The 24235-nt window shown below is 35.7% G+C and overlaps 1 protein-coding gene across 2 annotated transcripts in view; it reads right to left on the bottom strand.

Annotated features, from left to right (window-relative positions):
* Positions 1–24235, bottom strand: part of LOC138323799 (cadherin EGF LAG seven-pass G-type receptor 1-like) — a 47662-nt gene that overhangs the window by 8822 nt on the left and 14605 nt on the right. Inside the window, exons 6-21 of one of the 2 annotated variants that reach the window (XM_069268646.1) lie at positions 24036–24059; positions 20641–20706; positions 18657–18776; positions 16931–17037; positions 16012–16170; positions 15615–15716; positions 13482–13689; positions 12772–12921; positions 12094–12163; positions 11405–11522; positions 10139–10188; positions 9576–9699; positions 4166–4275; positions 1420–1519; positions 319–490; positions 144–210 (exon numbers count right to left, since the gene is read on the bottom strand). In XM_069268646.1, the coding sequence (XP_069124747.1) occupies positions 144–210; positions 319–490; positions 1420–1519; positions 4166–4275; positions 9576–9699; positions 10139–10188; positions 11405–11522; positions 12094–12163; positions 12772–12921; positions 13482–13689; positions 15615–15716; positions 16012–16170; positions 16931–17037; positions 18657–18776; positions 20641–20706; positions 24036–24059 (1747 nt within the window). The remainder of the gene's footprint in view (positions 1–143; positions 211–318; positions 491–1419; positions 1520–4165; positions 4276–9575; positions 9700–10138; positions 10189–11404; positions 11523–12093; positions 12164–12771; positions 12922–13481; positions 13690–15614; positions 15717–16011; positions 16171–16930; positions 17038–18656; positions 18777–20640; positions 20707–24035; positions 24060–24235) is intronic. The other variant, XM_069268647.1, reaches the window with a different exon arrangement.

Raw genomic sequence — 24235 nt, 5'->3', positions numbered from 1 at the left:
CGTTATTTAAATTTCTTCCATATGAACGCTTGTTACACAATTACGATGTTAACTAATATTTATTCATATTGAGGATGTATATAAGATAACATTGTACTGATGGTTGATGGGGAATCTATTTCTAGACTTTATGTTGTACTTACATATCTTTAGCGTAGTACGATTCACCTTGCGACCCCACAAAAGCACCGACAAATACTCCAGGAAGAACTAAAGAACAATAACAAAAAACATGTCAAATACACTTTTCATTAATCAGGTAAATGTTCTAAGTCAATAAATGTCAAAATGTCAAGAATATACTCAGTATTTACTTACTCCATCCTAAAAATGTGTAACGCAGAAAGGAACCGGAATCTGATAGGTCCTGATGTTGCGCATGTGCAGAGTATGTTACCGTTGTATACAGATTAAACGTTTCGTTCATCAACCAAGAATATGTTGACAGTACGAAATAGTGGATGAGAACAGCGAATACTTCACACACAACCTGAAATGTGGAAATAATGTAGAAAAATTAAAAAAAAATCAGGAGATATTCAGGAAATATGAGCCACCATTCCAGGAAAAATTCGGAACGTGAAAATATATGCTTTACAGAGAAACGACAACGACTGCAAATATAAATATGGAAGGGGCGAGCAAAAACAAACAACGCAAAATGTGTAAAATTTAAGAAATCAGATTGGTATGTTCAATTTCAATTTTAACAATATTTTTGATATTATATATATGGTCTAATCTAGTCCTTTCTATTTTTCGGCATGTTGATATGTAATACTAAGATGTGCAAAGTTCTTTGATGGTATTTAAGTTACGTTTTTAAGTTATGTAGGTATACCAATGTACAGAATCAAGACATATAGCGTTAAATAAACATTCTTGTATCTTTTATAGTAATGTCATATCACAAGAACTATATACAATACACAAATGGTGAGGAGAGGGGGTGTTAAGTACACGATCAAAAGATCAAATGAGTACAGAGGGTAGCCATCAAAATGGTTTAGTCACAGAACACAAGGTAATGTTAAATCCGACATCTAGCCATTTGGAATACAATAAAATCATGTACAAAAGAAACCAGACAATAACGGCATAAAACAATGAATTCCGACCGTAAACAACTAACGAACAGACTGTAATGGAAACGTTACCACGGAAACAAAACGTAAAGTAGAAAGACATTAACAGGGCCACACAGATTAATTTATCTTTAGATAAGACTTTTTTTTACCTCGAATACCGCCACTTTATAAGCTCAGAGCCAATTACACCAATGTAATTTAATATAATAGTTTGATTTCAGTATAGTTGAAAACGAAGTTTGGAATCAATAGAAGTGCCTATAAGTGGCCGGCTGGCGTCCTCGTGGAGAGAAGCGGTGCCTAGAGCTCGAGTCGCGTGTTTTGTACTTACTTGATTTTCATATCGATCGATTCCTATCATGAATACGATCTGACTGAAGAAAATCGATAGCGCTAGATTTTTATGAAGGGAAGCTATGGCAGACGATGTTCTGAAAAAAGAAGAAATAAAAACCAGTTATATTTGTAGCAATAGTAGACAATTTTCTACAAGGAAAACAACAAATAAGCATCAATGTATATGATCAAAGAGCGATTACCGATGTAAAGAATGTTATTACAGTTATATGTTTTACACGGAAAAAGCATACCATCCTGAAATGCATTACGCACGAAACACTGACGACATCATTGAGTCATATATCATAGAACGGTGCCTATATATGTTAATGAAAAGAAATAAAATTGAATGTAAAACTATTCCATTATCTATAAAAATTCATCTTCTGATTCGCCTAAAGCAACTTATTTCATATCGTTAACATCATTCCATTTCCTTTAATTGTAAGTTTATGTGTCATTACAATTTGATTCATCATTATTCATTAATAATCGATATTACAATTTTGTAGTGATGCAAGACATTAGCGTTGATTACTTTTCCGTATTTCCGCTTGTTATTTCACAGGGATAGTTTAATTGGCTTAACGATATGTTAATGAACACTGTACATGATATATGTGTTTATTACTTTGTCGCAGCTAATGATGTTATCGTGTATTATATTTGCAGTGAATGTATATTTATCAATGTCAATGACTTGTGTTATGTCCTCTGCCGTTAAAGTATACCGTTATTGTATCAATGCAAGATGCAACAGTATCAGTATGTTATGGAGATAAGCCGAAAAGTGTACAATATGTTGGAGAGAGAACTGTATCGAGGCCCGTCAGAGCCGAGATCTGTTCTCTCTCCCACATATTGTACAGTTTGAAGCTTATCTTTAACTTAAAACATGGCAAGTCTTAGTGTTAATAAAGTACACTTTTATTTCTGATATAAGCCAGCTTTTTGCCTTTGTCTATGAGCTCAGGTCACTACTAATGTGCATTCAACCATGACAAATCCAATATAGACAATGGCATCATAGAATTACCTTTGCCTGTGTTATATGTGATGAATAGCATTCATTAACGGAATGCATGAATCATGCCTTTGGGTTGGGACAACTATCTGTAAATTAATTTTCACCATGTCCACCAACAGTGATGGAGGAATATTCCGTGACTTTTATTACTAAAATGACATTTCTTTCCAATGTCTAATGTGGTAAACAAATGACATATGAAACTTGACTTGCAAATAAGGCATTTGTTTGAAAGCGTCTTGCTAAAATGATCGCATATAAAAGTGATTTTCAGGCCAGTTCAAAACAGTCGGTTCGCCCAAAGCTTTGATTGGATTCTGAGGATTTAAAATTTTGACCTCTTGGATTTATTTATACCATGTGCAATTTCATTCAACAAGCCAATGGAATTTAAGTGAAAATCTGAAATATTGTTGAAACAATATCAAAATAAGTGTAAAACTACAGTGCAGATGATTTGGAAATTTAAAATTTAAAGTGGTGTACAAAAACAACAAGGTTTCAGAAAGCGGAAATTGGAGTTAATGCTGTAGATAAGTGTTAAATGGTGAATTCATAATACGGAGGAAAACTCTGTCTGAAATATATACAGAAATTCCGTGGATGTGTTTAATTCTGCATCAATAGATAATTAAATTCTTTTCATATTCATTGTGTGAGATGTTTTTCGTAATTTGGATTTAAAAATAATGGAATATTCCGGCAGGTTGTGTGTTGTGTGTTAATATAATTATTAGATTATGCCCGGAGACATATACTCACTCGTATTGTGTAACTCTCCTATCTGCTACCTTTTACCGTCTTAAAAGTAACTGTCTAAAATTAGAGTCACTTATAAGACAGTCAAAGGTAACATATAGGACAGTAACAGGTAATAGTCCGATAGTTCGGGTGTTAAAGTATATACACCACAATGATGTAGACGGCAGCTTTCTGTGTCAATCGACTACCCGTTTTTGTTACTTGTTGATCATCTAAAAATGTATTTACACATTTAATAACTGACTAACTAGCAGTCGTAATTTATCAATTCTTATACATATACATGTACTAGGAGTTAACTCAATGGATACTATATAAATTTACTGTTAAATGTATCTATTTCTATACTTTCCTGTACTTTGAACAAAGGTGTATTTCGAATATTAGACATTTGATGTATGTAATTATGTTATTTACAAATTGATTCTGTATTTTACAGTAATTTTATTTTATAAAGACATGAGGGTACAGAGACATTTCCATCATGCTTGAACTTCATTGTAAATTTTATCTCAAAGCTAGTTTTGTGCGTTATTCAATCATCATTTTGCTTAATATTTGCGATCATATGCATATATCATCATTATTTTTTACGGGAGAAGACGGATTATAAGTTTACAACTTGTGTCTTATCCCATTTGTATATAACGTGCAAATAAAATATTTTTAAATCAAAACAATAGATGACATCACAACTATATTTTAACGGTCGATATCACGAAGTTGAAATGCAATATATTTGCAGCAATGCTGTTATCTTATTGTAATGGAATAGTTTTTAACTAAGGTTTCTTGTTACGGTATGCGAAAAATGACGGTTTCTGAAAAGCAAGATAAATACACATTTAGCTTCTAAATGCAGAACGTATGACCTTGATTTAACCGGAAGTGACAAGAAAATTAATGAATTCTCAAAATTAAGCTGATTAGTTGCGAAAAGACATCTTACTTGCAGTAAAGATGGATGGCTAATGTGGCAAGGCACAGTAGGGCGGATAGTGCACAACCGATGTAGGACGCAGCGTTCATCAATATTGGACGTTTTTCTCCTTTGTCCCACTGTAACAAGAGTTCAAAGGACTCTCAGACGACACTACACCTATCTAAATAATAAACTACATTCTCCTCCAGACAATGTTACAAGACACAACTTGACTGCGTATAACGCATTAAAGTAGCTCAATGATGTGGAAGCGTTTTAAATTGCAATATTAGCAAGACTCTATTTTGGATGTGAAGGTCATACCATTCATATAGTTTCATTACATTAATTCAAGCGACGAAAAATAAAATTTATTGGGAATGCATTATCGAATTCTTAGGTGGGCATAATACGTCATTGACATGAGACTTACGTTGTCGTTGTACTGTCTAATTTGATAGGTGGACTTAAAATGTCCGTTACTTCTTCCGATATCAGACTTCCGTCGTCGTTGTTTGCACTGTCTAAATTGATAGGTCGACTATCAGACTTACGTTGTCGTTGTACTGTCTAAATTGATAAGCCGTCTAACAGACTTACGTTGTCGTTGTACTGTCTAAATTGATAGGTCGACTATCAGACTTACGTTGTCGTTGTACTGTCTAAATTGATAGGTCGACTATCAGACTTACGTTGTCGTTGTACTGTCTAAATTGATAGGTCGTGTTGTCGTTGTACTGTCTAAATTGATAGGTCGACTATCAGACTTACGTTGTCGTTGTACTGTCTAAATTGATAGGTCGACTATCAGACTTACGTTGTCGTTGTACTGTCTAAATTGATAGGTCGACTATCAGACTTACGTTGTCGTTGTACTGTCTAAATTGATAGGTCGACTATCAGACTTACGTTGTCGTTGTACTGTCTAAATTGATAGGTCGACTATATCAGACTTACGTTGTCGTTGTACTGTCTAAATTAATAGGTCGGCTATCAGACTTATGTTGACGTTGTACTGTCTAAATTAATAGGTCGACTATCAGACTTATGTTGTCGTTATACATGTCTGTTTTATCTGGGGTGTGACATCAGACTTATTTTGACGTTGTTCTGTCTAAATTGATAGGTATACTATAAGACTTACGTTGTCGTTGTACATGTCTAAATTATCTGGTGTGACATCAGACTTAGTTGTCGTTGTACTGTCTAAATTGATAGGTCGACTATCAGACTTACGTTGTCGTTGTACTGTCTAAATTGATAGGTCGACTATCAGACTTACGTTGTCGTTGTACTGTCTAAATTGAGGTCGACTATCAGACTTACGTTGTCGTTGTACTGTCTAAATTGATAGGTCGACTATCAGACTTACGTTGTCGTTGTACTGTCTAAATTGATAGGTCGACTATCAGACTTACGTTGTCGTTGTACTGTCTAAATTGATAGGTCGACTATCAGACTTACGTTGTCGTTGTACTGTCTAAATTGATAGGTCGACTATCAGACTTACGTTGTCGTTGTACTGTCTAAATTGATAGGTCGACTATCAGACTTACGTTGTCGTTGTACTGTCTAAATTGATAGGTCGACTATCAGACTTACGTTGTCGTTGTACTGTCTAAATTGATAGGTCGACTATCAGACTATTCGACTTATGTTGCGTTGTTTGTACTGTCTAAATTGATAGGTCGACTATCAGACTTACGTTGTCGTTGTACTGTCTAAAATTGATAGGTCGACTATCAGACTTACGTTGTCGTTGTACTGTCTAAATTGATAGGTCGACTATCAGACTTACGTTGTCGTTGTACTGTCTAAATTGATAGGTCGACTATATCAGACTTACGTTGTCGTTGTACTGTCTAAATTGATAGGTCGACTATCAGACTTACGTTGTCGTTGTACTGTCTAAATTGATAGGTCGACTATCAGACTTACGTTGTCGTTGTACTGTCTAAATTGATAGGTCGACTATATCAGACTTACGCTGTCGTTGTACTGTCTAAATTGATAGGTCGTCTATCAGACTTACGTTGTCGTTGTACTGTCTAAATTGATAGGTCGACTATCAGACTTACGTTGTCGTTGTACTGTCTAAATTGATAGGTCGACTATCAGACTTACGTTGTCGTTGTACTGTCTAAATTGATAGGTCGACTATCAGACTTACGTTGTCGTTGTACTGTCTAAATTGATAGGTCGGCTATCAGACTTACGTTGTCGTTGTACTGTCTAAATTGATAGGTCGACTATCAGACTTACGTTGTCGTTGTACTGTCTAAATTGATAGGTCGCTACTATCAGACTTACGTTGTCGTTGTACTGTCTAAATTGATAGGTCGACTATCAGACTTACGTTGTCGTTGTACTGTCTAAATTGATTCGAGACTTACGTGTCGTTGTACTGTCTAAATTGATAGGTCGACTATCAGACTTACGTTGTCGTTGTACTGTCTAAATTGATAGGTCGACTATCAGACTTACGTTGTCGTTGTACTGTCTAAATTGATAGGTCGACTATCAGACTTACGTTGTCGTTGTACTGTCTAAATTGATAGGTCGACTATCAGACTTACGTTGTCGTTGTACTGTCTAAATTGATAGGTCGACTATCAGACTTACGTTGTCGTTGTACTGTCTAAATTGATAGGTCGACTATCAGACTTACGTTGTCGTTGTACTGTCTAAATTGATAGGTCGACTATCAGACTTACGTTGTCGTTGTACTGTCTAAATTGATAGGTCGACTATCAGACTTACGTTGTCGTTGTACTGTCTAAATTGATAGGTCGACTATCAGACTTACGTTGTCGTTGTACTGTCTAAATTGATAGGTCGTCTATCAGACTTACGTTGTCGTTGTACTGTCTAAATTGATAGTCAAATGTCGACTATCAGACTTACGTTGTCGTTGTACTGTCTAAATTGATAGGTCGACTATCAGACTTACGTTGTCGTTGTACTGTCTAAATTGATAGGTCGACTATCAGACTTACGTTGTCGTTGTACTGTCTAAATTGATAGGTCGACTATCAGACTTACGTTGTCGTTGTACTGTCTAAATTGATAGGTCGACTATCAACTTACGTTGTCGTTGTACTGTCTAAATTGATAGGTCGACTATCAGACTTACGTTGTCGTTGTACTGTCTAAATTGATAGGTCGACTATCAGACTTACGTTGTCGTTGTACTGTCTAAATTGATAGGTCGACTATCAGACTTACGTTGTCGTTGTACTGTCTAAATTGATAGGTCGACTATCAGACTTACGTTGTCGTTGTACTGTCTAAATTGATAGGTCGTCTATCAGACTTACGTTGTCGTTGTACTGTCTAAATTGATAGGTCGACTATCAGACTTACGTTGTCGTTGTACTGTCTAAATTGATAGGTCGACTATCAGACTTACGTTGTCGTTGTACTGTCTAAATTGATAGGTCGACTATCAGACTTACGTTGTCGTTGTACTGTCTAAATTGATAGTCGACTATCAGACTTACGTTGTCGTTGTACTGTCTAAATTGATAGGTCGACTATCAGACTTACGTTGGTCGTTGTACTGTCTAAATTGATAGGTCGACTATCAGACTTACGTTGTCGTTGTACTGTCTAAATTGATAGGTCGACTATCAACTTACGTTGTCGTTGTACTGTCTAAATTGATAGTCGTCTATCAGACTTACGTTGTCGTTGTACTGTCTAAATTGATAGGGTAGTCGACTATCAGACTTACGTTGTCGTTGTACTGTCTAAATTGATAGGTCGACTATCAGACTTACGTTGTCGTTGTACTGTCTAAATTGATAGGTCGACTATCAGACTTACGTTGTCGTTGTACTGTCTAAATTGATAGGTCGACTATCAGACTTACGTTGTCGTTGTACTGTCTAAATTGATAGGTCGACTATCAGACTTACGTTGTCGTTGTACTGTCTAAATTGATAGGTCGTCTATCAGACTTACGTTGTCGTTGTACTGTCTAAATTGATTGGTCGACTATCAGACTTACGTTGTCGTTGTACTGTCTAAATTGATAGGTCGACTATCAGACTTACGTTGTCGTTGTACTGTCTAAATTGATAGGTCGCTATCAGACTTACGTTGTCGTTGTACTGTCTTAAATTGATAGGTCGACTATCAGACTTACGTTGTCGTTGTACTGTCTAAATTGATAGGTCGACTATCAGACTTACGTTGTCGTTGTACTGTCTAAATTGATAGGTCGACTATCAGACTTACGTTGTCGTTGTACTGTCTAAATTGATAGGTCGACTATCAGACTTACGTTGTCGTTGTACTGTCTAAATTGATAGGTCGACTATCAGACTTACGTTGTCGTTGTACTGTCTAAATTGATAGGTCGACTATCAGACTTACGTTGTCGTTGTACTGTCTAAATTGATAGGTCGACTATCAGACTTACGTTGTCGTTGTAAGTCTAAATTGATAGGTCGACTATCAGACTTACGTTGTCGTTGTACTGTCTAAATTGATAGGTCGACTATCAGACTTACGTTGTCGTTGTAATGTCTAAATTGATAGGTCGACTATCAGACTTACGTTGTCGTTGTACTGTCTAAATTGATAGGTCGACTATCAGACTTACGTTGTCGTTGTACTGTCTAAATTGATAGGTCGACTATCAGACTTACGTTGTCGTTGTACTGTCTAAATTGATAGGTCGACTATCAGACTTACGTTGTCGTTGTACTGTCTAAATTGATAGGTCGTCTATCAGACTTACGTTGTCGTTGTACTGTCTAAATTGATAGGTCGTCTGACATCAGACTTACGTTGTCGTTGTACTGTCTAAATTGATAGGTCGACTATCAGACTTACGTTGTCGTTGTACTGTCTAAATTGATAGGTCGACTATCAGACTTACGTTGTCGTTGTACTGTCTAAATTGATAGGTCGACTATCAGACTTACGTTGTCGTTGTACTGTCTAAATTGATAGGTCGACTATCAGACTTACGTTGTCGTTGTACTGTCTAAATTGATAGGTCGACTATCAGACTTACGTTGTCGTTGTACTGTCTAAATTGATTGGTCGACTATCAGACTTACGTTGTCGTTGTACTGTCTAAATTGATAGGTCGACTATCAGACTTACGTTGTCGTTGTACTGTCTAAATTGATAGGTCGACTATCAGACTTACGTTGTCGTTGTACTGTCTAAATTGATAGGTCGACTATCAGACTTACGTTGTCGTTGTACTGTCTAAATTGATAGGTCGACTATCAGACTTACGTTGTCGTTGTACTGTCTAAATTGATAGTTCGACTATCAGACTTACGTTGTCGTTGTACTGTCTAAATTGATAGGTCGACTATCAGACTTACGTTGTCGTTGTACTGTCTAAATTGATTGGTCGACTATCAGACTTACGTTGTCGTTGTACTGTCTAAATTGATTGGTCGACTATCAGACTTACGTTGTCGTTGTACATGTCTGTAGTGATAGCGTATACCCCCGGTATGTAGCAGCCACACTGTGCGGATATACCGTCTTGCCAGTCCAGATGACAATCATCACGCAACCAGCGCCACTCAGCGGATCTGTGAGAAAATAGTGGTCTTAATTCTAAACAGAAATTTAAACTAAAATAATAATATTTCGCAGCCTTGAAATGTATGTACATTGAACAATCAAACTCAGAAAATCAAGCATAATGATAATATATTTTCTTTCTTATTTTGATTTTCTGATGCTGTCAAAAATCTCGATTCGACACACACACAAAAAACACATTACACCGTAGTATTACACGTCTTAATGTTACTTTGAGCATTTATTTATCGAAATTTAGCAAACACGTTGATTACAGAGCCAGCTATCAGGAAAATGACATTGACTGCCTCATAGACTTCGACATCAACATAAAAATGAAATAGGGCGATCTGAACAGCGCCATATGTGGTATTATGAAGCATACGGCCTAACAACATATCGAATAAATAACCTATAACATTGTATTAACTGTTAATTTCTACTCACAATGAACTGTGTCTTATACGGACGCATTCTGGGTTGGATATATTAAAAGTCTGGAAGAAAAACAAGAAAAAAAAAACATTCACATTATATAATACATTGAAATTCAACTCTATATCTTTCCAATTTCTTTGTTTTTTCTGTTATCTTTTTTTTTTCTTTATTTCCTTCTCTAAGCCACTCACTCCAACATTTTCACTCAGGTACCAACTGCTGCTCTGATACGTCCTCTGTTGCAATGAAGCATTAATTATAAATTTCGACAGTTAAGCACTATTGGGAAAACTTTGAGTATGTATGTGTCTTGTTTTATGAGTGGTATTACCGAGCTGTGAGTTAAGACATTATATAACACTTAACAGGCACTTTGGAGATAAGGGCGACATAAAAACGTGTTAAGCCGGCCACCACAAGCATCGGTAGAAATATGTCGATCAATATTTACGTTTAGCTAGAATCAATAATGCTTTCATTTATTAGATCACGATGTCAATATAACTCATGTTGCAACAAGGCGGTGGTGATACAACACATACATTATACATAGGTCAATAGAGGTTTATAAATACAGCATTATGTATATCGGTCAGGGAAACTGGCCATAGTTTGGACACCATTCAAAGTGCAGGAGGTCTTTCGTTTCGGTTTGGGCAAAATCAATAATACATGCTTACCTTTATGTATACCATAATCATTCAATTTTTATTTGTAACGAACGTTTTTATTGGCTTACACATTCACTTTATCAGTCCATAAAGGAAAAAAGTGATGTTGCCGTTTTTAACGTGACTGAAACAACGGCGTAATAAGAAATGTAAATTTTGAAACATTTATTTGTACAGATTATTTTATCCAGATCATACAAAAATATATTCAGGTTTAGTCATATTTAGAACATGTTAAATTGAATGCGTAACAAATCCTAACAAACGTAAGGTTTCAACTCCTTATTAATTAATTACTGAATTCTTGAACCGAAGGTTTCGACTGTCACGAACCAACAACTCGTTACGTATGCAAACATCAAAGTTTTGTTTCGTCAAAGAATGGAAGTACAAGCAGTTACGTATGCAAACATCAAAGTTTTGTTTCGTCAATGAATGGAACAACTCGTTGCGTATGCAAACATCAAAGTTTTGTTTCGTCAAAGAATGGAAGTACAAGCAGAACTGACAACAATGGAGAACAATATACCCACAACACGTAAGATTGAGTTCGAGCCCTAGTAACGACAGTCTAATGTTTACAAATACATAATGCATTACTTACGTCTAGGAATGGTACTTTGAACACTATAGGAGATGATAGATTGCGGAAGAAGGGGGCATCCCCGGCATACACGTAAAGGGTAATGATAGGTGTGTTGACATTGTCCTCCTTACTTTTCCTGAAAGACAAAACAGGTTTCCAACAGTATCAATTTAACACGTTTTAAAGTCCCAGTAAATGTAAACAATTATATTTTCACGTACTTGATATTACCCGTCTTTGTTTATTGCTGCATGCAACAAATTCGCTAATACAATAATTTGTGATCAAGGGCTGTCAATTATGTTTATATTTTGTAATCATACGTCATACAATTATTCACGAAGCATTTTAAATCGCTTCTGAGCTCTCTCACAAAATTGTGCGAAAAATTTGTATCTCGCAATAACAAAGTGGTTTGCATTATATCATATTTAGGTTACTGTTTAATATAACGGACGTGAGATAATATTGTATTTTTCGCGCTTGAAATGTTTTTTTTCTGTGTGTGCAGTTAGGTAACAGATATATTACGATTGCGCAAATATCTCATTGCTATAACCGGTTAAAAATCGATTTAGCTCTAAATATGTACGTATAGAGTACAAATATATCATTTTTTGATTAACTTCAAGGAATGCGATTCTACAACAGCATTTGAGTACATTCCATCCCTATTAAACCGATTACATCGCTATCATGTCACTTACGTTAAGAGATCGTGATTTGGCAGGTACATGGCAAGATGTTTGAAGCGAAAGCTGGCAGTCAGGAAGAAAGCTGAAACAAAATCGATATACAATATCAGACCGATTACTTAGATACCTAGCTATTGTCTTAGATATAAGTGTATACAAAGTATCACGATACAAATGAACGGTAAAACAAAGCTAGATCAAAGCTGCTTATATATAAGATAGTGGGAACATATTTCAGAACAAAGATACTGATTTAGGAATTAATGAAACGGCATCTCTTCTACGATTCTTATATACCAACTGAAAAAATAATATTTATAAAATAATGATTGTAATCTTAATCTGCAGGAGCAGAAACTACCACTTTTATAGACTTTGGTGTGTCTCGGCCAGGGGACAGAATCCAGAGCCTTCCTCACAGGGGCGAACGCTCAACTCAGGGCCAAAAGTGAGGCGGTGCCAAGGGAGGCATTAGGAAAGATAAAGTCAGTCAGGAAGAACAGAAAAGATAAGATCCTAAATTTAGTCGCCTTTTACGATCATGTAATAGGGGCAGCAGGTACAATTCTAACGCCTTATCTGCAGGGCTGTCGCTATGCTAAAACTCAAACTATAAAGACTAAAAGAATATCTCCTTTATGTGCAACTTTCTACAAAAGCTGGTAGTAAATAGTATCAAACATTACATACCAGGTATTAAGGATGCGTTTTGTGACTTCAGAATATTCGGAAGTCTTATCTCCCCTATATTGTTAAGCATTCCCATCATTTTCCTTTCCAGACTGGAAGGGTAGGTGTATCCACGGAATACATTCGACATGTGAACATCCACCTTAAATTCTAAAAAAATAATGATAGAATGTTCTATAAACGATCTTCAGGCTGAAAATAAATGTTATGATGGTAATCGCACGAGACTTTATCATTATTTTGTTTTTCTTCTTATCTGTAAGCTATACATGAGAAAATGGCATTTACATATGAAAAAATAAGTAACACTGATATTCGAGTATGCAGAGTCGCGAAGACATTTTGAGAGTTTGATGACCATAATATAATGATGTTATTGGGAAAAAAATTGTTTTCTTGAACAATATTTGTCACCACACGTTTTTATGCCTTGTGAATATATTTTTTTTCTCATATGAGATTGTGTCTTTACCTGTATTTGACCCGGAATTTAAGACACGTGTCAATCATCAGAAGACGCTATATCTTTCGGAGTACCTGATCTTATCATCATGACACTTTATCATCAGTCTCTTATACAATCTATATGATTTTAAACTTTAATCAATCTATATGATTTTAAACTTTAATATTACATACTGTTTTACTACTAGTATTGACACAGTGTTTATGTTAGAACCCTTGACCTTATGCCCGCATACAAAACATACCGATGTTGCCTCTGGCTTCGGATATGGAGGCGTCGTTGACATCCAGCATGCCTATATGTATGTTGTACTCTATCGTTTTGGCTACGGTCCTAGCAAAGGCCTCTAAAGCACTTAACAGATTGTCTCCCTCCACACCCGCCGGTTTGGTGGCGTTCCATCCAACGTCATTTCTCCGAGACAACAGATTATCGACCGTCCGAATAATGACCTATAGTAACAAAATATTTCAATACGGGGGTGGGGGTTGGCGTTCGAGATCCCAAACCAACGTGGCTAAACTATAATTTACTATCGATTAGCCTCATCTTCCGGTAATTGTGACGTCACAAAAATCACGTCAAAATACTACGTGAAATCACCGTAAGGTGGGACTTATCGACGGTAAATCGTAAATTAATCCTTTTTGTATCTGGAAATTTACCTATTTACTAATTTTTGATAAAATGAAATAATGCGTAACGGCAAAAAATAAGAATACATTGTAATTGCTAAATCAATTTATCTGAGAAATAAAATTGATGATGTTAATGATGCCACCTTGTTCAATAGTTTTGTAAGTCTAATAATGGGTATCATAAGTATACATAAATGATTCTTCCAAGAAATAATGTGCGTTGCCAAAAAAGTCTGCCGATGTTGCATATCTCACAGCATCGTCTGGCAAGAAATGCACAAGTATACCACTGACTGGTATTTTGCCTTCAAATCTCCTTTTGGCAAAGTAACTGAATTGAATACATAAACTTTCATATAATTTTTTCTCATTGCTAGATAAGTTTTGTTCATTTCCTGAAATATAACTAAACAGAACTATAATTTCTCGAAGGTTTCCAATGAGGCAGAACACGATCATGTTATAATAAGATAACGTATCTTCACAGCGGTTTTTTCGCGATTTTTAAGAATTTCATTATGGTCGCCAATCTTTGTTCAATTTGAAATCAAATGATCTCATTACAAGTTTGCGAGTTCTTAAGCCACGAAAATAACCGGTCATGAGAGAATAATCGGGAATGAGATTAAGATTAAACGGCCTATTTAATGGGAACAAAACCAGCATTAACGATAATATCAATTAAATTCCTTATTGATTTAATTACCAAGCGGTAACTAAACTCTGACGTCACGATCATATATTCTTTTACTGATGGTCGAATTCTGACATTTTGACGTTGTACTAAACGTTTCAGTGAGCATTTAATGGACATGTTCTGGAATCAGACAATACAATTACGTCGCGTTGATGCTTTAATATGTTCTCTGACACACCATCATCGTCAAAGACCTGCCTAACAGTGCACCTAACAGTATTAGTCTGTCTGCTCAAGCTTTATTTAATCAAATCGTGTTCAAAGAAATTGCGTTATTTTAAATGCATGCGTAGTGTCCCACCTAGCAGCTGTAAATAGTGGTATAATCATATAATGATATTGATTTTCACTAAAACAGCTTTTAGTATGTATACAACGTATTTGTTTTACGCATGAACCTATCCTATTTAATGCATGACTACACGAACCTATTTCTATTTACATAAACAGGACATCAACCGTACACGTTTGATCTCCGTGCGTACCCAAGATAACAAGGCTTATTGGACGGGACCGGAAAAAAGTAATGATGAGCGCAAATTAGTAGCGCACTATGATGAATATTGCTCGGGCTGTCCGGTGGCACTCCCGGCGTATAGAATTGAGTTGATCGCCAAGGGTTTAGAAAGGTCATAGAGGGTTTGATGATTTCTGAATGTGCTGAGACTGACAAGGACCCTTGTTTTCGGTGGATTATTGGCATGAACACATCAGACATCATAAAGATCACAATAGACAAAAGCGGATTTTAGGGGATTAATAATGATTTGGCACTTAATGGAAATATAAGGCAGCTCAATCTACGGGCAAATTGATAATTTCCATACAAAAACCTTGTGCAAACAGCATTAAAGTCACAATTCTCTTAATGCCAGATTATACATGTATGCACATTCTAATACTGGTCTCCGGTTTTATCTGTATGCAAAAAGAAGATGCTATCTATAATTATGGGTGGTTTAAAGTAGATACCATATTTCTGTAAAAGTTTACAATGACGACTCTGTATCCGTAAATTTTAACTACAGTACCCTGACAATACCTCTGTAAAGTTCTTTGTTTCCTCCTTGGTTCTTACAACATTTACGGTTTGGGCATACAAATTTCGACCTTCTCTCCATTTCTTCTCTTGCAGTACAGCAACCTGAATATTCAAAACGTTTATTAGGTAAATTATTTATTTCTCTATCCTACTTTTCGAGGTAAACGTTTGCATGTTAAAATCATATTGCCTCAATAGGTTTCGTGGTGAAAATGTATGAACTTGACTTCTTATGGGTATTTCCAGTAATCGACAAAAACATGTGTAAGGAATGGCTTTTTAACGAGTTCTTGTTCTGTACTCCAGCTGTGCTTGAATCAGACGTTTTTCGTGTACGAAATATCCTTAGGGTGTACTCCACCTTAATAAATTACGAATTGCACTGGTGACCTCATACCTCGTCCTGTGTATCCACTATCAGAGCCAGAAGGTCTATGACTGTGGCTACGTCTATAGGATTTGTATATACATTGTTGATAGTGTGATTTAACAGCAACTCCGCCAGGTAAAAGACAATACTCTCGTTAAGGTCTGGTCCTTTAAAAGCTCTCTTAACCTACAACAAACAGCACAAACATGCATATATTTACGTCTTGTCAGTGCAGCTTGATTTGCCGCTATAGCTGTCCAATATATTACCAGATCGATATGGATGAGGCTAGCTAATTGATCAAATACATCGATTTTTTCACGAAACAGCTAGTTCTGAGCAATTCGTCATTTTTATCAACAGTGTGTCTGAGCATTCGCTGTCACTTGTCACTGTTAACTTCTTGATAAATGTGTCCGTCTCTAAAAGCAGGAAAAGCAAAATATCCTTAGCATGCAAATTGCACTATCGAGGACTTGTGAAGTGGATCTGATTCTATAAGATATATAACGTGTTTCGATCGAGATGTCTTTGCTCAATTTACATAGCCTTTCCATAAACACATTTGATGCCTAGCAATGACATTTATCACATGTCTCGGACATAGCCAGCCGGTGCTGATAGCTACAGCCTGGTGGTGTAATATTCCAGTAACAACCAGCACCTCTAATCACAGAAATAATGTCCTCATTAAGCACACTTTGAACGCCCTCTTGCCGAAATCAACCTCACATAAAACGTGAAGCGATCGATACTCTTGAAATTGGGGACAGCATTTTAAATTGGCATTGGAAAATTGGATTGAACTTCAACGTAATAACTTGCATCATGTATTCATGACATCCATACCAGACCACCAGCCCCTGAGGTACAAGAGGAAAACTATTGGAGACTGTTTTCACAGACCATGTGTTTGTGGTTTCTCAGCAACAGGCATGATACTCACTTTGTCCTTGATTTCCATTAGATCCTGAGAGATACATTTGTCTATAAAAGGTTTCTCCCATATCCCGTCGTTTTGTGCTGTCTGGTCGCAGAGTCGGGTGGCGTTTTCTGTATGTATAACAAATAACAACAAGAGATCTTAGAGGGATCTTGGCGCCCACCAAAGAATGATCTATGTCTGACAATGAAAAGAGATATCTTTTCTCTGCTTTTCAAACTTTTTCAAACATACTACATATAAAATTTGAGATAGATCGCTTCAGTACTTCTGCGAAAGAGCGGTAACAAACTTCAACTATCAAAATCCAAGATGGCGGCCAGTCGGACATCTTGTTGACTGATATTTTCACAAATGTAATATACAGAACTAGGGTCCAAGGGAAACCTACCTATGAAATTTGAGAAAGATTCCTGCAGTACTTTCTGAGAAATAGCGGTAACAAGAATTGTTAACGGACGGACCACAGACCACGGACGAAAGGCGATTTAAATAGCTAACCATCTGATGATGGTGGGCTTAAAAATATAAACGTATTTATTGATACACAAGTGTTTATGTTGACCGATTGGTCCAAAAATGCAATATGCACAACTAAGTCACTAGGGGAACCAACATAGGAAATTTGAGCAGATTCCTTTATGAAAAAAAGCGGTAACAAACTTTTACTATCAAAATCCAAGATGGCTGTTATCATGTTGACTGATCGATCCCAAATCGCAATAGCGGTAACAAGATTTTTTTGTGTGTAAAAAACTAAACGCATTTATTGATACTCAAGAATTTATTCTAACAAATGTTATAATAACAAAACCGGTATAGCAAATTGAATCACTCTACTCTAAGCTCTTTTGTTTAAACGCAAGCAAATTTCAGCGCAAATTTTTATTTTTTTATGTTTAATTATGTTTATTTTTTGCATTAAATAATATTTTGCTAGTACATACATTGATTGGCGTACATGTATTTACTAAAATTGTTATACTCGCTCGCGAGATACGAAAAATGTGAAAAAACACAATGCTTAGTGCAACTTTCTAGCGCAAATAATACAAACTTATTACTACTGCCAGACTTTATCTCTGGGTGTATTTTATCCTTTATCAAACCTTGAGGATTTTATAGTATCATTTACAAGCGCCGGAAAAGTGCGAAACAGAGGCCTGTGTTGTCAATAACCACACGATGTCTTGTATGTTTTGTATATGTACAGTCTATCGTGTGATCTGACAACATTACACCGGGCGTTGGAACAGCTTGAGGGCTTCTTCACTCATTTTTACCTTTCTGTAGATTATTCAAATGGCGGAATGTGAGAATAATAGTTCTGGTTGGTTCAGTGTTTAGAATGAGTTTATTCTGGGAAAATGTCTGGGAGCAAAACAACAAAAATTAAATAACACGAGATGGCTTGACAACGCCAGCAGTATCGTATGACACTCAGTCATGACATGTAATCGTCAGTGTATCGCAGGCTTGTCATTACAGCGCCGATTATATAGCAATGACAGTATACCTATAACCGATTTGTTTAAAGAGTGGAATGAACTTTATAAAAGTGCACTTGGTGACTGATGGTAATGCTTACGGTTCTGAACGCTTGGTATCGGTGACCTTTAACGGTAACACATGTTTTGCTTGAAAAAATATGACAGAGTCACAATGCCTCGGTATCTATTGTTAAAACTATATTCCACTATCTGCTGTGTATTACAAATGTTTTACCTACCCAAAGTTATGTTGGAAGCCTCCATGTTCTCCTGACCAGGACAGGACACGTTGAGATAATTTACAGCTTTCGTCCGCTCCCAAACTATGTTTTCAACAATGTCCTCATTGCACTGTGCACCTGCAAGTTGAAGCAATACAGTAAATCTAAAACTGAGGTCGTACCGATGGATATTGTAAATATGAATCCGAGGAAATTTATCTTCTATCTTTATATCCTATCCTATAAGCAATGTCAAAACACAATACATTGTACAACAATGTCAACTCCAAACCAGAGAGACTTCGTATTTGAGACTTTTTTTCGATAACGACTTTGATCACATTTTCTGAGCCGTCTGCTTCAAACTTTACAATGGACTTTTCATTTTCATTTTATATATCATTTTAAAAATAAAAAAAAATAAAAATTTTAAAAATCATACAAAAAAGCTGGAAATGATTGAGAAGTCGTGCTATATTATAAGACTCTTTCATATGTGGATATGAAGGATAGGGATATTCTACCCGAGGGTCACAAAATGTAGTAAAACCCGAGGCTTGCCGAGGGTTTTGCAACATTTTGTGATCCCGAGGGTAGAATATCCCTATCCTTCATATCCACTTATGAAAGAGTATTTTTCTTTCATACCTCAACGTTTTATTAAAATTTTACAACTATAATATCCCGCCATTTTGAAAAAAAAAACTCGAAGAAATCCACGGCTGAAAGTCAATTTCTTGAAAAATTACGAGATATTTTCAACAAAAATTCCGTTGTTTGCATCTATTATAGTAAAACTAGTCAAGTTTGTGAAAAAAAATGTTAAAATTATACCGAGGAAATAGAATTTTTGTTAACGCCGTGACGTCACGAGGCTTTATTGCATGGGTAGTAAGGCAATACAGCCTCAGGCGGCATGAGTGTATTGCCCTAGATCAGCCAGTATTACACCCGTAGGTATGAAAGAAATATATATATATCAAGGGATTGTTAATGTTCAGTCACATTATAGTAACCATGGGTCACTCATTCAATGATAAAAAAAATCTGTCCCGTACATTCCTTATCATTAATAACACCCTTTGAGCACTTATTTGTACTTGTAGTATGGCACGATATTGACCATGGCTTTCTTTCATACCTACGGGTGTAATACTGGCTGGTCTAGGACAATTCACTCATGCCGCCTGAGGCTGTATCGCATGGCTTTCCATGCAATAAAGCCTCGTGACGTCACGGCGTCAACAAAATTTCTATTTCCTCGGTAAAATTTTAACACTTTTTTCACAAACTTGACTGGTTTTACTATAAAAGATGCAAATAACGGAATTTTGTTGAAAATATCACGTAATTTTTAATGTATGAAAAATCGACTTTCAGCCGTGGATATCTACGAATTAATTTCAAAAAGGCGGGATATTATAGTTGTAAAATTGCAATAAAACGTCGAGGTATGAAAGAAAAAAACTCTTTCATAAGTGGATATGAAGGATAGGGATATGCTATCCCCGGGATCACAAAATGTTGCAAAACCCTCGGCAAGCCTCGGGTTTTACGACATTTTGTGACTCTCGGGTAGAATATCCCTATCCTTCATATCCACATATGAAAGAGTCTTATATTATTCGCTATTTATCTGGGCTAGAGTTTTCCAACTTCCCACCTCTGACACCATGTAACATGTAAACAATTAAGCCATGATGTTTCTTGAACCGGAGTAACTTTATTTCGTAAATTTAATTGGTTAATACAATTGTGCACATAGCATAATAGCAAACACTGGACCGCGAAATCCGGAATGCTAAATATTATTCTGTGACAGCTGTAAACCAACTTATTTTCGCATGCGACTAAAATTCGCGAAAATGAATTGCGCGAAGATATATATAAAGTACATAAAAAGCATAGCTGTAAAACTGCAAAGCACGAAATTAATTAGTTCTTTGAGACATATACATGTATTTAAAATGCATAATGGCGGTTTTCTGCCCTTGTTAATTACCTATAGTTAAACTGCAGTGCTTGTTACATGTGTCAGCCTCTTCAACAGCTGTTTTACATTTATCCTCTGAAAGATAAACATGACCATTAGTTGAGATATCAAAGTCGTTATATTGACTGAACCATAGTTTAATACGAGAATTACATTCATTTTTCATATTTTGCCCTTATGTATAATTACAGCAGATAGAAAGGCCGTCATCTCTAACATACGTTTCTGCTCATGAGTGGTAGTTGTTTTAAGATATATGGATATATACAGGTATATATTACTTGTTATTAGACACGGTTTTCAAAATTCCATTTAAAATCAACGGCATCGATTACTTCTATGGTCGATATTAATAGATAAGTTGTTTAAATGTGATGATAAATCGAGTTTCTCACAAAGATAAAAAGAAAAACAAAAGAATGAAAAATCAAGAAAAAAAGTGTGTACGTTGGAGAATTATTTTAAGAATTTTTGTAACTACGAATTGGAAATACAAAAAAACCCGACAGTACATTGCTTTCGTACATTCGGAAGGTTTGATTGAGCTGTAGTCACATGTCTACAGTTGAGTCACTTCGGTGTCAACATCTATTTCTCCGGTATCTGATGAAGACTTCAGAAACGCCGACATAAATCGGTCAATGATACTTGTACATTGATTCCAAAGCATCGATGACTCGATAAACACCATGAAAGATACCACAGCCCAGTGTTGTATGGAGGGGTCCAAATGATTGGCCGACAGAAGACCAGCATGTCTTAACGACCGCATTACAGGCGTACAGATTAGATTTATTGGAAAAGGTTGAATGGTTCCTAGCAATATTAGAAGAAAAAAAGAAAAGCAAATAAAGTTATCAGGCAGCTATCCCAATCATAACGATATTCGGCAGTTAAAAGATGGCGATGATAAGTAGAACTGTCGCCAGAGTGGACAACTAATACCAAGCTGAACAAATTTAGCAATTACTTCATTAATAGGGGACATTGCAAAACCCTATATAATTAACTCAACATTCCTTTATGTCAGAGTTCTGTGTCCCAGATTTTATCAAATCTGTCAAGCAGTTTAGGAGTAGTTCGCCAGACAAAATTGTATCAGACAGACAGACAGACGGACCACCCGATTCCAGTATACCCCTTAACTTCGTCGCAGGGGTATAAAAATATTCTAACACTAAACTTCATCTGTACTTTAACTGAGTTGGGTCAGGTGGTTATTTAGGTGTTCAAATTCTTAGATCGTCTATGTGTAACTTTGAGTCAAGTTAAAACCTTCATTTAGCAGTGTAGCATTTCCCATGCTGGATATTACAATTGCCAAAGATCCAATGTAAAATCCTACTCTACACCATCTATTCGTCTAACAAACATATCTGTAGACTCTCATTAATGTATATGTTAAACTTCATTAGAAAAGAAATCGAAAAGTTCATTTTATGTTATCAGAAGGCTTTGAACAATTGATTAAACCATGTTTGTGCCACCTCAAACATCATAATCGTTTGATAAAAATTAAGACATTGTGATAATCACTGCTCGGTTTATATATTGTGTCGTTTTAAAACGATGTAAGTCATTATAACAGTTAGCAACAGTTAGGATGAATGTAAAGGGAGAAAAAGTATAGCAGAAACTGCAGAAAAATAAATGAAAATGAGGAAGAGAAAATACACTACACCCAGGTAGTGTCATGGAATATGTCTTTCACAAACAATCCTAGATTCCCAAAACTTACATTCCGAAACATTGTGCTAATATCGAACTACGATGATACTACATTAATAAATAATTGTATAATTTTCTCTAGAACCACCTTATTCAAAATAAAAAGTCCTCACAACAGTTGACATAAAAATGATACAAATTAATATTCTAGAATTCTGACGTTGATCAAAGATCATGTTGTTCTCTTGGTACGTTTTATGTGTGGCGAATAACTTGATATCAATATTCATTAACATTATGCTGCTGTAATGACTTTTGAAGTCTTTGAATTTAACTGATAGGTTTCTCATCAAAGCCAAACTCCATGATAATGCATTTGAATAGTGCTGCTCTGGAATTGCAATTACACCTACAAAGGTATCCAAACACGTTCAACATCATAGACACAAGGACGAAATATTCGATTTCGATAACAAATAGGTTAATGCACGAAAGTTCATTACACTATTATATTATACCTGTACAACTCATCTACATTCGAATCTATCTGCGCAACAGGCTCAAACGAGAGAGCATTTTATTCTTTATTTTTACATTTTTTACGAATCTGAAATATAAATATAATGAAAGGGAGAAAGAACAATCAATCCATAACCGTCAAGTCATTTGTTTCAAGAGGGTTCAACATTTTAAAAACTACTAAGTATTATTTGTTGCCGTAGCATGTTCTTTGGTTTCCAATTAAATCATCTGATACCAACAAAATGTTTTATACTACGTAAGACCTTCTCCATGAATTCAACCGCCAACGACAATTAAAATTTCAAATTCACGAAAAATGGAAACAAATTATTCCATAGTAATGCTTCAAACGTGTAAGCAGACGGAACTATCGTTCCTTCGAATCCGTATTCCCGACTTGGATTCTTACAAGGTTGTGACTATACGAAATACTTTATTTTGTACCGTTGACAAATTTTATAAAACTCTGGCCCTACTAGTCACGACCTTAAACAGACTAGCATCAATATCGATCCAATTTGTTTCGCAATATAATTATTCAATGTCGATTGCATCCTTGTCTTGCGCATGCTCACATAGGCTGTGTTGTTGCAACCTATAGAACTAGAAGTCTAAAATTGGAGACATAATCTTTGTAAGAAAAATTATAAAGCATTCAAAAATTACTACGTGGACCTACCTCATTTCACGAACAAAGATAAAGTCGTAAAAAGTCATCTTAATGTAAATCTAGATAATTTTAGAAAATGTAATGCATATAAAAATTGTTCTACAATAATTGATAGTAATCCCGACTTAAAGTCATGCAAAATCAACTCAACTATGATCTACTAATGACCTTTCGTGGCCTTTTAAAAGGACAGGGAGCAAATGCAAATGCTAGTTTTTTTTCTTCTAACGAAGCCATGAGATCTGGTGCTTTTGTTAGCTTTTTAGGACATTCGAATTTTGGTAAATATAAGAAAAAATGTTTTTATTTGACAACAACGAGATAAAAAGACAACATAGAAAAAACGAGTTTAAATTTGGACTATTATAAATAAACCACAACAATAACAGGGGCTCAAAGTACACGTGTGGTGAAAAGGTGTTGCCATGGTAACGATAGTTTGTTACCTGGCAACGCACAAAACGTCCACACCACACGTGCATGTCAACTAGTCATCAGTCGAAAAAAGGTATGGAAATAAAAAGAGAGAAAACATAAAACATACTCTGAATAGTTGATAATATTCCACCTGCAATAGAATATGACGGTGAATAAGTCCTCGGTCAAACTTAACCTAGGACAAAGATCTAAGGAGCCAAACTCTGATTAATGAGCTAGCAAATATTCTCATAAAACAAATGAATCGATGACGCCAATTTCAGTGACACATTACCCAACATCAAAGGTGACTGAAGATAACACTTT

This window comes from Argopecten irradians, chromosome 5 (assembly GCF_041381155.1).
Source record: "Argopecten irradians isolate NY chromosome 5, Ai_NY, whole genome shotgun sequence".
Lineage (NCBI taxonomy): Eukaryota > Metazoa > Mollusca > Bivalvia > Pectinida > Pectinidae > Argopecten > Argopecten irradians.
The sequence above is the reverse complement of the archived record's forward strand: the minus strand, read 5'-3'. Positions and strand labels throughout refer to the sequence as shown.